Raw genomic sequence first — 13412 nt, 5'->3', positions numbered from 1 at the left:
GATCTGTCCTACGTAAGCATAAATTGAACTGAGGTGGAAAACAGTATGAAATATGTTCAAGGCAGATTACATCAGAGGCAGTCCACAGCTGGAGGCTAGAGCTTCGAGCAAGGAATGAACACTTGTCGCAAGTCTTCTAACAAGGACTAAATGCTGTTCTGGTTGGCAAATTGTCTCTGGCTTTACAGACGTTGAAATTACTTCCTCACTCTGCTGGTGATTTTTCTCCTAGCTTTTGTTACTTTCTCAGTTCACGGAATGTTTGACCATCTAAAGAACCGTTCTCATTCTCCCTCCCCCAAATCTACAGTTTAATTCAAGTCATTATTAAATCTTGGTCCTTTTTGTTTTCAGACCTCCAGTTGTCTGCCTTTCTTAGACCACCATTTCATCTCCTTCATAGTGGTGTCCCTTTCCAATTACTAAAAATTACACCTATACTGTATTCTCAAGGGGTGGGTGGGGTTTGTTGGTTTGTGTAAAGCAGGCCTTGACAAATTTTGTTCGGCTTGGCAAGCCACCCCAGAAATTTAGGAGACAAACTGATCTTTCAGCCTTCAGGGTTTTATATTTTAATGGACATACTTTCTAATTATTGATACCACAAAACCTAATCCTAAATTCTTACCAGTACCTTGTCTTTTTAAAAGCTATAACAAAAGTGTTGTAGTGTACAAAATGAGTATGGGGTAACCCTGGCTGTCATCACAACACAAAGCTAACCTCCGTCCCTCACCTAAAGCAACTTTGTACATCTACTGACAATCACCTAGAGGCACTCACAATAAATGATTACTTAAAATACTAGGAGCCACAATGGAATTTCTAGACACCATGGCATCTGGAATTTGTCAAGCTCTGGTGTAAAGGTCTTGAAACAGGATCCATCTCCTCTTGTGTTCACAGCAATGTATGTGGGATGGAGCCCCTACAGGCTTCAACACCATTTGTTTTTACCCCCTGGTGGCCTTCAGGTGGGAACAGGTAGTGCTCAGTGCATCTGGGTACTACTTGTATGGGACCTGGGTTATTAGGTTGATGGTGCACTAGAAAACCTCCTACTGCTCTGTGGCTCCAAACACCTTGAACACATGGGACTCCATGAATCTGCCTTATACTGAATCAGACCCTTGGTCTATCAAAGGGTCTCAGGCAGAGGTCTTTCGCATCACCTACTTTTGTGTGTGTGTGTGTAAAGTGCCGTCAAGTCGCAGCCGACTTATGGCGACCCCTTATGGGGTTTTCAAGGCAAGAGACAAACAGAGGTGGTTTTGCCAGTGCCTTCCTCTGTATAGCAACCCTGGACTTCCTTGGTGGTCTCCCATCCAAATACTAACCAGGGCTGACCCTGCTTAGTTTCTGAGATCTGACGAGATCAGGCTAGCCTGGGCAATCCAGGTCAGGGCTCACCTACTTGCCTAGTGCCTTTAACTGGAGATGCTGGGGATTGAACCTGGGACCTTCTGCATGCCAAGCAGATGCTCTACCACTGAGCCACGGTCCCTTCCCAACCTTAAATTGTGACATGTAGTTCCTGAGGGCAAAGTGCCAGAGTCCATGGCTATCCACCAGAGACCTCTGATATTAATGTTCATATTTGGATGCAGAATATGGGAGCGAGAATAGAGACAGAAACATTAGAGTAACACATGGTTTACAGTTTGATTTAGAATGTCCATTAATGTGCCTGCTACGCAGGGACAGTTCTTCTCCCAACAGTTAAACCAAAATGTTGGCATAATATGGTGGAGTAGCAGCAACCATGATTGATGGCAGGCTCCATGTGTCACTGATGCTAAACCTATGATCACCTGGAAATGGAAACCTGTGAGTACCTCTTATAATACTGTCCAGCAACCTTTCTTTCCATGCTCAGGCTACCTGTTCTTGAAACATGAGTAGTTAAGAGTGTGCAGAATGAGATTACTTGAACTGCATTATGTTAGGTGAGCATGGGACTCCAGTTCCAGGTAATGGCTAGATGTTTGTTGCCATGTGCTTAGCATCATGCACACCCAGTAAATGTCCAGCAGGATAGCTCAAAGGCTCCATGCCAGTGTGGTGTAGTGGTTAAGAGTGGTGTTTGGAGCAGTGGAGTCTGATCTGGAGAACCGGGTTTGATTCCTTGCTCCTCCACATGAGCGGTGGAGGCTAATCTGGTGAACTGGATTGGTTTCCCCACTCCTACACACGAAGCCAGCTGGGTGACCTTGGGCTAATCACACTCTCTCAGCCCCACCTAGCTCACAGGGTGTCTGTTGTGGGGAGGGGAAGGGAAGGTGATTGTAAGCCAGTTTAATTCTTCCTTAAATGGTAGAGAAAGTCGGCATATAAAAACCAACTCTTCTCCTTCTTCTTTGGAATCTTTTTCTCGACCACTAACAATTGAGCTATGTTACCACAGAATGAGCAGTGGTAACAGCTATCCAAGTGTGTAAGTCCAACACGCCTTTTTGGGAATCACCACTGTCACATTAATAATTGTTTTGTGTGCTTTTGCCTATAAGGAAAGGGATCTACAAGGGAGCTATAGCAAAACATTTCCAGCTACCATTAAACGTAACAGGGAAGAAACCATTTTATTGGCAGGGAGAAATCTTCCAATCCAAACAAACAAACCTCCACATAAAACCAAAAACAAATCAATGCGGCTAGCAAATTCTACGACAGTAACCCCAACAGTCGGAAGAATCATAGTATGGGCTGGGTAGAAACGGGACCCGAATACATCAGGGTTTCTTCAGGGATACTATGACTGCTTCTTCTGCAGACAGAACTGTATTTCCAGAGGTCACAGATACAGCGTAAAAATAATTACAAGCAGACTGCTGTAAAACAAGCTGTCCAGTTCCATCTTTGCCAATAATGGGATGGTCAAATTCTGATAGCAGCTATAAAGACAAGTACTACCGACTTGTCCACAAAACAGGCATCACGTGGCTCCTGTGCCTTTAAGTGTCGCGTGAGCTGTAGAAATCCAGCATTTCATAGAATGGAGACACACATCATATCAAGCTGGCATTAAAGGCACAGAATAGGGACTAGTAGAAGTTGGCAGCTCCATTCAAAACCCATCTTGTTCTCCCTTAGTCCCAGCTGCCATGAAACAAGCCAGTGGACATAAACCACCGCCACAGTTCTAAATTTCTAAAACACCACATTTTTTCCTCTCACTGAATAACTAGGTTATTGCTCAGGTTGGGGATGAAAACAAGCAACAGCAGAAAGTTATAAGAGAAACATAAACTTGATAAAACGTCACCGTTTAATTACCTGTCCCAGAGGGTAGGCGAAGATTTTGCGAGCCTGCCCTGGAGTATTCTAGGTTGCCATAGGCAGGTTGGCACCCAGGAATTTCGTACCCTGCAGCATGAATAGAGGATAAACCATAGCTAGGAATGGCTCAAAACAGACAACCATGTGGTAACCTAGCTAAGACACGCCATGTACAGCAGGCAAAAGTATGACCTGTTAGTTAGTTAGTTATGGGATTCTTAATAATTAGTTCATTTCTTGAGGTGTTCTAACTTGGGTGAGGTCTTCTGCTAATTACCAAAATGTTATTTCAGGCCACACACACAAAAAAGGTCTAACACAAGGAGCCAATTTTCTTGAAGTTGTTGTTGGTGGAGTGTCTCCCAATTGCCAATGTTCGACCACTTGTGTAATAAATGGGCTGTCCCTACCACAAACCCAGGCTGGGTTGCAGATGAAGACAGTGTATGCTCCTGAACAATGGCCAAGATGGTTGAGGCCTATATCCACAATTAGCCTGGTTCATAATGAGGTTTTAACACAGAACAAGTAACATGAAAGAGATGACATGGAAAACATCAACAGTCAGTGTTAACAAACCTTATTACACAAGTTACTTCCACTGATAAATCAGATTTTGGAACTCCATTATTCCCCCCCCCCCCAACCAAATAAGCAGACCCAAAGGACATGGGTGGACTCAGACTCAAAGGACATGGGAAATCCATGATACCATCTCTCAATGTTGCCTTTAACATTAAAAAGCAATTTGAGGAAGGTGGGTAAGGATTTGTATTGGAATTGTGCTGCTGAATACCCACCGCTTTATCCACATGAACACATGAATCAGCCTTATAGTGAAACAAACCATTCGGTCCATCAAGGTCACTATGGTCTACTCAGACTGGCAGCGGCTCTCCAGGGTCTCAGGCAGATATCAAATCACCTACTTCCTGGTCATTCTCACTGGAGATGCCGAGGATTGAACCTGGAACCTTCTGCATGCCAAGATGATGCTCTACCACTGAGCCATGGCTCCGAGTCCTAACTGAAGTTAGTAGTAAGTAGATCCATGGCAAATTCTGTTGGGAAGGAGTGCAGGAAAGAGGGACTAGAAGGTATTACCCCCGCTTCTCCTAGCCTAAGGGTCACCAACCTTGTTAAACATGTGAGAATTTTTGGAATGCTGAGACTGGGTAGCGTACACCTCCACAAAATGGCTTCCATGGGAGGCAGGACCAACCACTAAATGGCTGACAGGGGAGCAATCACAAATTATTGGAATCTCAAGCATCCTCCTATGATGGGAAGCTTGTTTCTGAATGGATGCTCTCTGCAAACCCAAAGGTTTGGGGTCTTCTGAGGCACCACCTATTCCAAAGAGGGGGAAGGAAAGCCAAGGCTGGCTCTCTGCTTTGGGGAAGAAGGAAGTGTGCACCAGGAAACACACTGGTGAGCATTACTGTACCCACACAGACCAAGCTGGAGATCACTGGTGAGCATTACTGTGCCCGGATACACCAAGCTGGGGATCACTGCCTTATCACTAATGCCGTGATCCAAGTAGTGGGGACACTGTGGCTGCTTTTTAACATTAAAAACAACATCAGGAGATCCGATCACACCCAGAATGACGTTTGATTCTCGGACAATAGGTTTCTATTCAGCATCCACTGATGTCTGCAGAACCTATGAAAACCTGGTAAAACAGGGTTCCTGCAATGACATTTAGTGGCACCTTAAATCATAACAAATTTATTAAGGTATGAACTTTCAAGAGTCAGTGCCTGTGCTGGTGGGTTTGGCAGCAGCAGACTAACATGGTTACTCTTCCAGAATTTGTTTTCTGGAGGTGTTCAGTATACCAGTGGTTCTCAACCTGGGGCTATATGGCCCCCCAGGATATTCCAAGGGTGCTACAGGTGAAAATTGTGTAAATGGGGGGATGCCGCACAAGACTACAGGGCCACCGAGGGAATTGAGAAGTGAAGAAAACAGAAACACATGAAAACCTAACAAATTACTTTCTTTTTTGCACTTCTATGCATCGTTTGCAACTGTGGATTTTTGTATCGCTGTAATCTTGTGCAACGGTGGTAGAGGCTTTGTTTCCCCTTGTATGTGAACATTGTTGTTTATTAGCGTGTTGTATTCCCTTTTTGTGGGGTGTTTTTTGTAAATTTCAGTTTCCCAATAAGAACTGCATGTGTGCATTTTGTGCAGCTGTTTATGCTTCTTTGTTCCTTGGCTATTTACAAGCAAAACATTTAAATAGCTACCATTCTACCGGTAGGACAGGGGGGCCACAGGAAGGAAACAAGGTCGGAAGGGGGCCACGGTTGGAAAAAGGTTGAGAACCACTGCAGTATACAACACACTCCACCACTGAAGCCAACAGCTTCAGACAATATAATTCACTTGACAGGAGATTGCAAAAAATCAATGCACCCTGGGGAAAAACATAAGCTGTCTGAACACACCCATGGTAGACAGCTACGTCTGGAACTGTCCCCTTAACCTCACTGAAGAAGAGTTGGTTTTTATATGCTGACTTTCTCTACCACTTAAGGGAGACTCAAACTGGCTTACAATCACCTTCCCTTCCCCTCCCCACAACAGACACCCTGTGAGGTAGGTGGGACTGAGAGAATGTGACTTGCCCAAAATCACCCAGCTGGCTTCATGTGGAGGAGTGGGGAAACCAATCCAGTTCACCAGATTAGCCTCCGCCGCTCATGGGGAGGAGTGGGGAATCAAACCCAGTTCTCCAGATCAGACTCCACCGCTCCAAACCACCTCTCTTAGCCACTACACCAAGCTGGCTCTCACTCTCATACTGAGAGTGTATCATACAGCCAGCAGGAGATTGGGAAGAACTTTGAGAAATCCTAAGATTACACCATGATTGTTTTTATGTTCATTGATCATTTTGCCTTTCGCTCATTTTTTTTCCTGTATACACACACACAGAGTCTGTACACTGGAGTGGTCCTATTACTAGGGCAGAGGACCCCAAGGTGATGCCCATGGGTAACATGGCACGTACTTACCCCTTTCCTCATGCCCACCCAGAACTTTTAGAAAGTGCTTCTGATTGGCCACTGGAGATCTGATTGGCTGTGCAGATTTTGTTAAAAGTTGAACCTATCACCACAGCTCAAGGATCTTCACTATGTGACTGACAGTGTATGCAAGAAAATATTTTAAAATAATATGTTCATTTTAAAAGGCATCTTGTTAAACAGAGCTTCTGCCTGAAATGCAGAAGAGTTACTATCAGAGTAATGTATGATCTCATTCCCTGACATTTTGTGGTTCACTCTACCACTTGTGGTAGCCATTTTGTGATTGTGCACACCGCTTTGTGTCAGAATTCCAAAGATGCCCAAAGGGTCAACAAAAGATTTGGGACCCCGGCCCTACAGTAGCGTCAAGGAAAAAGTACTGAGGTATATAGTCAGCTATCATTGAAAAGGTGTAGCGAGGGCAGTTTGATTCAAACTGGACTGAGAAGCAGATTCTGCAGGCCGCGAACTGAGCACAGCCGCCAGGCAGAGGTGGAACCGCGGCTGCAAAATGCAAAATAAAAAGCACAATGGGGATTAAACCCAAAGAAGAGAAGTTACTACAGGTCCCAATTAACACACAGCTGAAGCAGACTGAGAGCCCAACAAAAGAACAACAGGTAAGCATACAAGCAACAGGAAGGGGTGGTGTGACAATACACAGCTGGGCAGCGCCTACCCCAAGCAGTGCTCCTAGCACATATTTCGAGTCTCTTCTATCGCCACTAAAACAACTAAGTTGCTTACTTGAGGAACATTCTGACTGAAATGAGGACACACCTCCTCTCTTTTCTTCTAGCACGCTTCATTGCTTTCAAAGAGCCTTCATGGAACCAAGAACCAAACCTTCACGGGGAGTTTACAAAATACAGTTATAGCAGTCAAAGGCCACACATTCAAACAAAAGCAGCAGCAACGTAATAAAACCCATACAATCCCCCAGTGTCAGCACCCGGATGGCTTTTTTAATCGTCACATACTAAAAAAAAAAAAAAAAAAAGGGTTTTGCCCGTTCCTCGTTGACTGCGCCTGGTATGCAAGTTGGCCACAGACAGGATGTCCCTTCCCCCCACACACAACATTTCCCCTGCTCCCTTGAGCCCATAGCAAACAAGGGCTTAACTGACTGCCACCACTCTGGTTTTAGGGCTTTACTAGAGAGGGCCCAGAGCACCCTCCCTATCCCTAGTAAGGCTGCCAGGTCCCCCTGGCCACCGGAGGGGGATGGGGGTGGGGGTAGGGGTGCCAGATCCAGGTTGGGAAACTCCTGGGGATTTGGGGATGGAGCCTGGGGAGGACAGGGACCTCAGTGGGGCACAGTGCCAGAGAGTCCACCCTCCAAAGAATCCCATTTTCTCCAGGGGGCATGATTTCTGCAGTCTGGAGAAGAGCTGTAACCCCAGGGGACCCCCAAGTCCCACCTGGAGGATAGCATTCCTTCTCCCCAGACAATTCACTGTTTAGTCAGAGTGAGCCCTGATGTATGACCCAACCTGAGGCACGAAGAACTCAGGCAGAGCGAATATGTTCATTAAACAAATACTATAACCAGTAATGGGAGAAAAGCTATAAAAATGGGGCAGAATTAATACAAGGCAAAACTCACAAAGAAAGAAGGTGGCCAGAAATCAACAAAGTTCCCTGACGTGACTACCATGTTTAGTTAGGGTTGCCAACCTCTGGATAGTAGCTGGAGACCTCCCACTATTACAACTGATCTCCAGCTGATAGAGATCAGTTCACCTGGAGAAAATGGATGCTTTGGCCATTGGACTCTATGGCATTGAAGTCCCGCCCCTCCCCAAACCCTGCCTTCCTCAGGATCCGCCCCCAAAATCTCCAAGTATTTTCCAACCAGGAGCTGGCAATCCTATATTTAGTCCCTACTCTATTGATCCCAGTAAGCCAGACTCACCTGGGGTGAAGGATCAACTCCCTCCAAGGTAGCCTCACTGCCGCTCAAGCTTCAGGGAGTAAACACCCTCCTTCTCTGTGCAGGGCCTTATATGCTCTCTGTCAGAGCACTGCCTCCTGCATATGAATTGGTCTGTATTTTCACTCCATTTTCCCCCAGTCCAATCCTATAGTGATGGGAAATGTAGGCCTATTGCAAACCTTACCCAAGGACTCAGGCCTCTGTAGAAGAGAGACTTCCTTGGGGCCTGCAGGTCACTGCTTTCCTCAGCGTTAGGCTCAGGATCATGCCAGGGCTTCACAAGGTGGCTACCTCAGCTGAATACACACATCCTTCCTTCCTTCCTTCCTTCCTTCCTTCCTTCCTTCCTTCCTTCCTTCCTTCCTTCCTTCCTTCCTTCCTTCCTTCCAACCAACTTAACCTCACAACAGTCCTGAAGCTGAAAACCCACATCCATTACCCAGGGACACGGACGCACAATCCCAATCACACTATCAGCAATAGCATCTATTAGCAGTTCGGGGAAAGAAGAGGACTAAATTCAGCGCTATTGTCAATAATCAGTACTGATGTCGGTAACGTGGTTAGAGTGAAGCTTTTTCAGCCATCAGATGGGCAACTGGTAATTTGCTTCGCAGTACGCAATTGTGTCTGTAATTTAGGTAATAATGAGCCACGGTACCTTCTCTGCGCTCAGTACACGGCTCAGTACAAAATTTCAATACAAAAATGATATAATGGAGAATTCCTAATGTATCGGTTCTGCTGTGGACACAAAACCAGCTAATTCAAAATGTCAAATCTGGGGGAAAATTCGGTTGAGTATAATTTTGGAGGACTCTCTCACTATACGGGGTTTAATTTTCAAAAACCTCTCCTTGGGATTAAAGGTTTTATTATCTCTTTGGGATTAATGGTTTCATATATACATAAACTTTCCAGAATTTTGGCCCTTTTAGATTGGATGCAACTTTTCGAATAGATTGAGGGGGGGCATCCAATGTTTAAAAACAATCACAGGAATTTCACAGGTGCTTTCCTAGAGTATTGTGTCCATAAAATATTCTGCATGCTATACCAAATTTGGGGCATTACTGCAGAGGTGAGCCTATGACATAACTCTTACTGAGCTGGTAAATGTGTGTCTGAGCTGTACTACTTCAGATTGCAGGTATGTCTTGAATGATGGAATGTTCTACCATTAAAAGAAATATACCTTCCATGTAGAAAGCTGAATGCAAGGAGGGTTTGGCTAGAACCCTTCTCCCCCAAATCTAGTTTTCTATGTGGAAGGAATGTTTTCAAATAATTAATACTTATGTCACCCTGACCTGGATGGCCCAGGCTAGCCCGATCTCATCAGATCTTGGAAGCTAAGCAGGGTCAGCTCTGATTAGTACTTGGATAGAAAACCACCAAGGAAGTCCAGGGTTGCTACCCAGAGACAGGCAATGGCAAACCCCCTTTGGTTGTCTCTTGCCTTGAAAACCCTACGGTTCCCAACCTTTTTTTGACCAGGGACCACTAGGACTTTTTTGTTCGGTGCAGGGACCCCAAGGTTCAAAATAAAAATTCCAGGAATTTGAAAATAAACTTTAATCATAACTGTTCGTTAAACATTAAACTTAGAATTAAATTTGAATATATATATTTTATAATAGAGAACTTTAATTGAAAATATTAATTTATTATGGGTTTATAACTTTGTTTCACGGACCTTAATTTAGTTCTCGCGGACCCCTGGGGGTCCATGGACCCTGGTTGGGAACCAGTGCCCTACAGTGTTGCCACAAGTCAGCTATGACTTGACTGCACATTCCTCCTCCACCACACATTATATCATATGGGCCCCTACATATCTATCTCCCTGCCCCTTCAAGGAGCTCAGAGCAATGCATGTGATTCTCCCTCTTTTTATCCTCACAAGAAGCCTGGAAGGTAATTAGGCTGGGAGAGGGTAACTGGTCCAAGATCACTCAGTGACCTTCCTGGGATCTGAACTCAGTTCTCCCAGTTCCTCTTCCAAAGCCTTAAACATTATACCACACTGGCGCTCACCTGTGCAGCCCAGACACAGGGTTAGCACCTCGGTGAAAGCTAGGCCAAAGGAGACACAGGACTCGTACAGCCAGCTATCATTTATATTTAACAGCCGGACGTTCTCCTCTTATCTCTTGCAATACAGGTAATAGCTAGCTGTTCTAGGCGCAGGAAATCTGATTTGTATTCTGCATAATTAATTAGTACACAATACAATAAGTACCTGCTAATCAGTACGAGCTTGTAAATCTTGCTCGGCAAGCATGATAAAAGTACACAGTACCCTTATAACTGAGCCAGTTTCTGCCAGGTAACTATGGTCTTTTATGCATGGCTGTTTCACTCGCCGTCACCCCTCCGACGACTTCGGGTCTCTGTGTTGATTATGCATGCAGTTTTCGATTGTCAGAGGTCTCCTCGCTCTCCCCCTGCATTCTGTAATCAAGGTCCCCCTACCCAAATAGGCCCTACCCAGCAAAACTGCTAGACTGACAAAGACCCTTGAGTGCAACGACCCATTTATATTCTTCTTCTCTGCTTTATTCAATAAACTGACTCTGGAATATACTGATATGTCCAGGGCAGACTGGGAGGGGAAAATGGCCCTAGAAAAGCCAAGGAGGGAGGGAGAAAGAGACAGCCTGCCTGCCCAGCCAGCCCCATGCTGCACATGGGTTGGCCAGGCTAGACACTACCCTTCTTGCCACTGCGCTGGCCCTTGCCTGGGGGTGGGAAACCATTGGCCCACCGGGAGATGTTCTAGTGGCCTTAGTGGCCAGTCCATCCCTAGATCTGTCTGACCACCATGTAGCTAACAATCAATGGTGAAATGTTTAGATGATCATAATCCCAAATAGACATTCCTGGTGTTCCTCAATCAGAGCTCAGTTTGTTCCAAATACCTTTATATAGGTAGAGTATCCCTTATCCGGACTGATCCAAAAACCGGACCGTTCGAGCCGGCATGCAGGCACATCTGTGCTGCCTGCTTTCAATGTTTCCTCTCACCTAAAATAAAATAAAATACAGTGTACCCTGCATCGTAGGTGGAGACTGAAAGCCTGCTATTGTCAGTTTGTTTGTTTGTTGTTGTTGCTCTTGACTAAAAGCTGATACAGGTATTCTGGTGAGATAGTTACACCTTTGCTTTCTGATGGTTCAATGTGCACAGAATTATTTAAATATGTTTTTAATTCATTCAAGCTATGTGTATAAAGTGTATATAAAACATAATTGCATTTGGGTCCCATCCCCAAGATAGCTCATTATGTACATGCAAAAATTCCAAAATATTTCAATATGTGGAAAGATCCGAAATATGGACCACTTCTGGTCCCAAGCAATCTGGATAAGGGATACACCACCTGTACTCCAATCCTAAATAAATGATGTTTGAATAGACAATTCATGCCTCCCTCCATCCTGCCACTGTCCTAAACCTCCATTAGCTTTTCTCTGTTTGCATCGCTTTGATTCCTGGCCATAATGACTAAACATACTTCCCTATTGCAGGGAAGTCATTTTAGGGGTTTCCCTTCCTTTTGGTTCAGATTCTGCACAGCCAACCCTACAAATTTAGCAGTATATAATCATCCAGTGTAGTACTTCATATTTTTCAAATATTGTCCTTTGCAATGGAATGAGCTAGCAGACCGAAATGCCAAGCCTGCCTTGCTCTACAGAAAAATAAAACCGATTAGAAAACCCCCCCACACATATACCTCCTTCAAATATCTGCGTCCATCAAAGGCCAAACATTCCTTAATAATAGGATGAATAAGCAGAACAATTTTATAATGCCAAGGTACTTTCCGCTATCTGTCTTCTGAAGACAAGACTGCAATTTTGAATGTGTTTCAACACATTCAGGGAGAGTTTCAGACCTTTCGTAACATAATGGAAAATAAATTGTGATAGACCACAGAAATGAAGTCTATGTTCTCTGTACAAAATACTATAATGGCACCAGAGAGTACAATGTATTGGTTTCAAGGGCTTCGTTTGTATGGTCAGCGCCCCCAGCACCAACATCTATGGAAGTATGAGGACCACCAACAAACTTATGATGCAGTGGGGATCATATGGAGGCACCGATAGCCTCAACATGATTCATGAGGGGTCAGGAGAGCCTGTTTGCAACCCTGTCCTTTCCCACAGCTGACTGGATAGAGACCACAAAGTGCACAAACTGGGCCAAGACCTGGGGAGTCAAACAAAAGGCTTGAGGGCCAGATCCGACCCCCTGAGTTCAAGGAAGACTCTGCAGAAGCAGGCAATGGCAAACCACCTCTGCTTAATCCCTTGCCTTGAAAACCCCGCCAGGGGTCGCTATAAGTCGGCTGAGACATGACAGCATTTTTACACCCACCCACACAAGTTGCAACTGAATCATGGTAACTCCAAGACCAAGGCAAGAGTTGAGCAGAGGTGGCTTGCCAATGCCTTCCTTGACCCCCCCATCCACTTATCTACTGAAAAACACCCCTACCTGAACTTGTGGCATACTGTGTAGTTCAGCCCTACATTTGTAAAGGACACAAGGAGCGCCAAGGGACCATGGCTAAGTGGCAAGGCATCTGTGTGGCATTCAGAAGGACCCAGGCATCTTATGGATCAGGTAGAGGCACAGGCCTCTGCCTGAGTCTCTGGAGAGCTGCTGCCAGCCAGAGCAGACAATACTGACCGTGATCAATCACTGTAGGTTGATCAATGCACAGTAGGTTGTTCAAACACCTATTTTATAGGGAGGGTTACAGGTCCTCCATCTTCCATGTGCCTAGTTATTTATTTATCATTTATTTCTTTACTTACTTCATTTATACCTTGCCTTTCTCCCCAATGTGGACCCAAAGTAGCTTACATCCTTCTTTCCTCCTCCATTTTATCCCCATAGAAACCCTGTTAGGAAGGTTATTGCAACAGTGTTTGAGTGGGCCCAAGGTCACCCAGGAAGTTTTCATGGCAGAGAGGGGATTCATAGCTGGGTCTCCCAGATCTGAGTCCAACACTCTAACCACTACACTATATACTGGCCCTCTGAGACCTTCCGGTGTGGTAGAGTTGTCATACAGGAGGTATTTCAGCTCGGGAATTCATACTATCTAAGGAAAGCCATTCAGTGTAATTCTAATATTCTC

General features: G+C 45.0%; 1 protein-coding gene across 2 annotated transcripts in view; it reads right to left on the bottom strand.

The window, feature by feature from the left end:
- Positions 1-13412, bottom strand: part of BEGAIN (brain enriched guanylate kinase associated) — a 253236-nt gene that overhangs the window by 105949 nt on the left and 133875 nt on the right. The window contains exon 3 of one of the 2 annotated variants that reach the window (XM_056851442.1): positions 3274-3363. The exons of the other annotated variant lie outside the window; for it this stretch is intronic. Coding sequence (XP_056707420.1) covers positions 3274-3363 — 90 coding nt within the window. The remainder of the gene's footprint in view (positions 1-3273; positions 3364-13412) is intronic. 2 annotated transcript variants of the gene reach the window in all.

This window comes from Euleptes europaea, chromosome 6 (assembly GCF_029931775.1).
Source record: "Euleptes europaea isolate rEulEur1 chromosome 6, rEulEur1.hap1, whole genome shotgun sequence".
NCBI classification, from domain to species: Eukaryota; Metazoa; Chordata; class Lepidosauria; order Squamata; family Sphaerodactylidae; genus Euleptes; species Euleptes europaea.
This window is presented reverse-complemented; position numbering and strand designations above follow the sequence as displayed.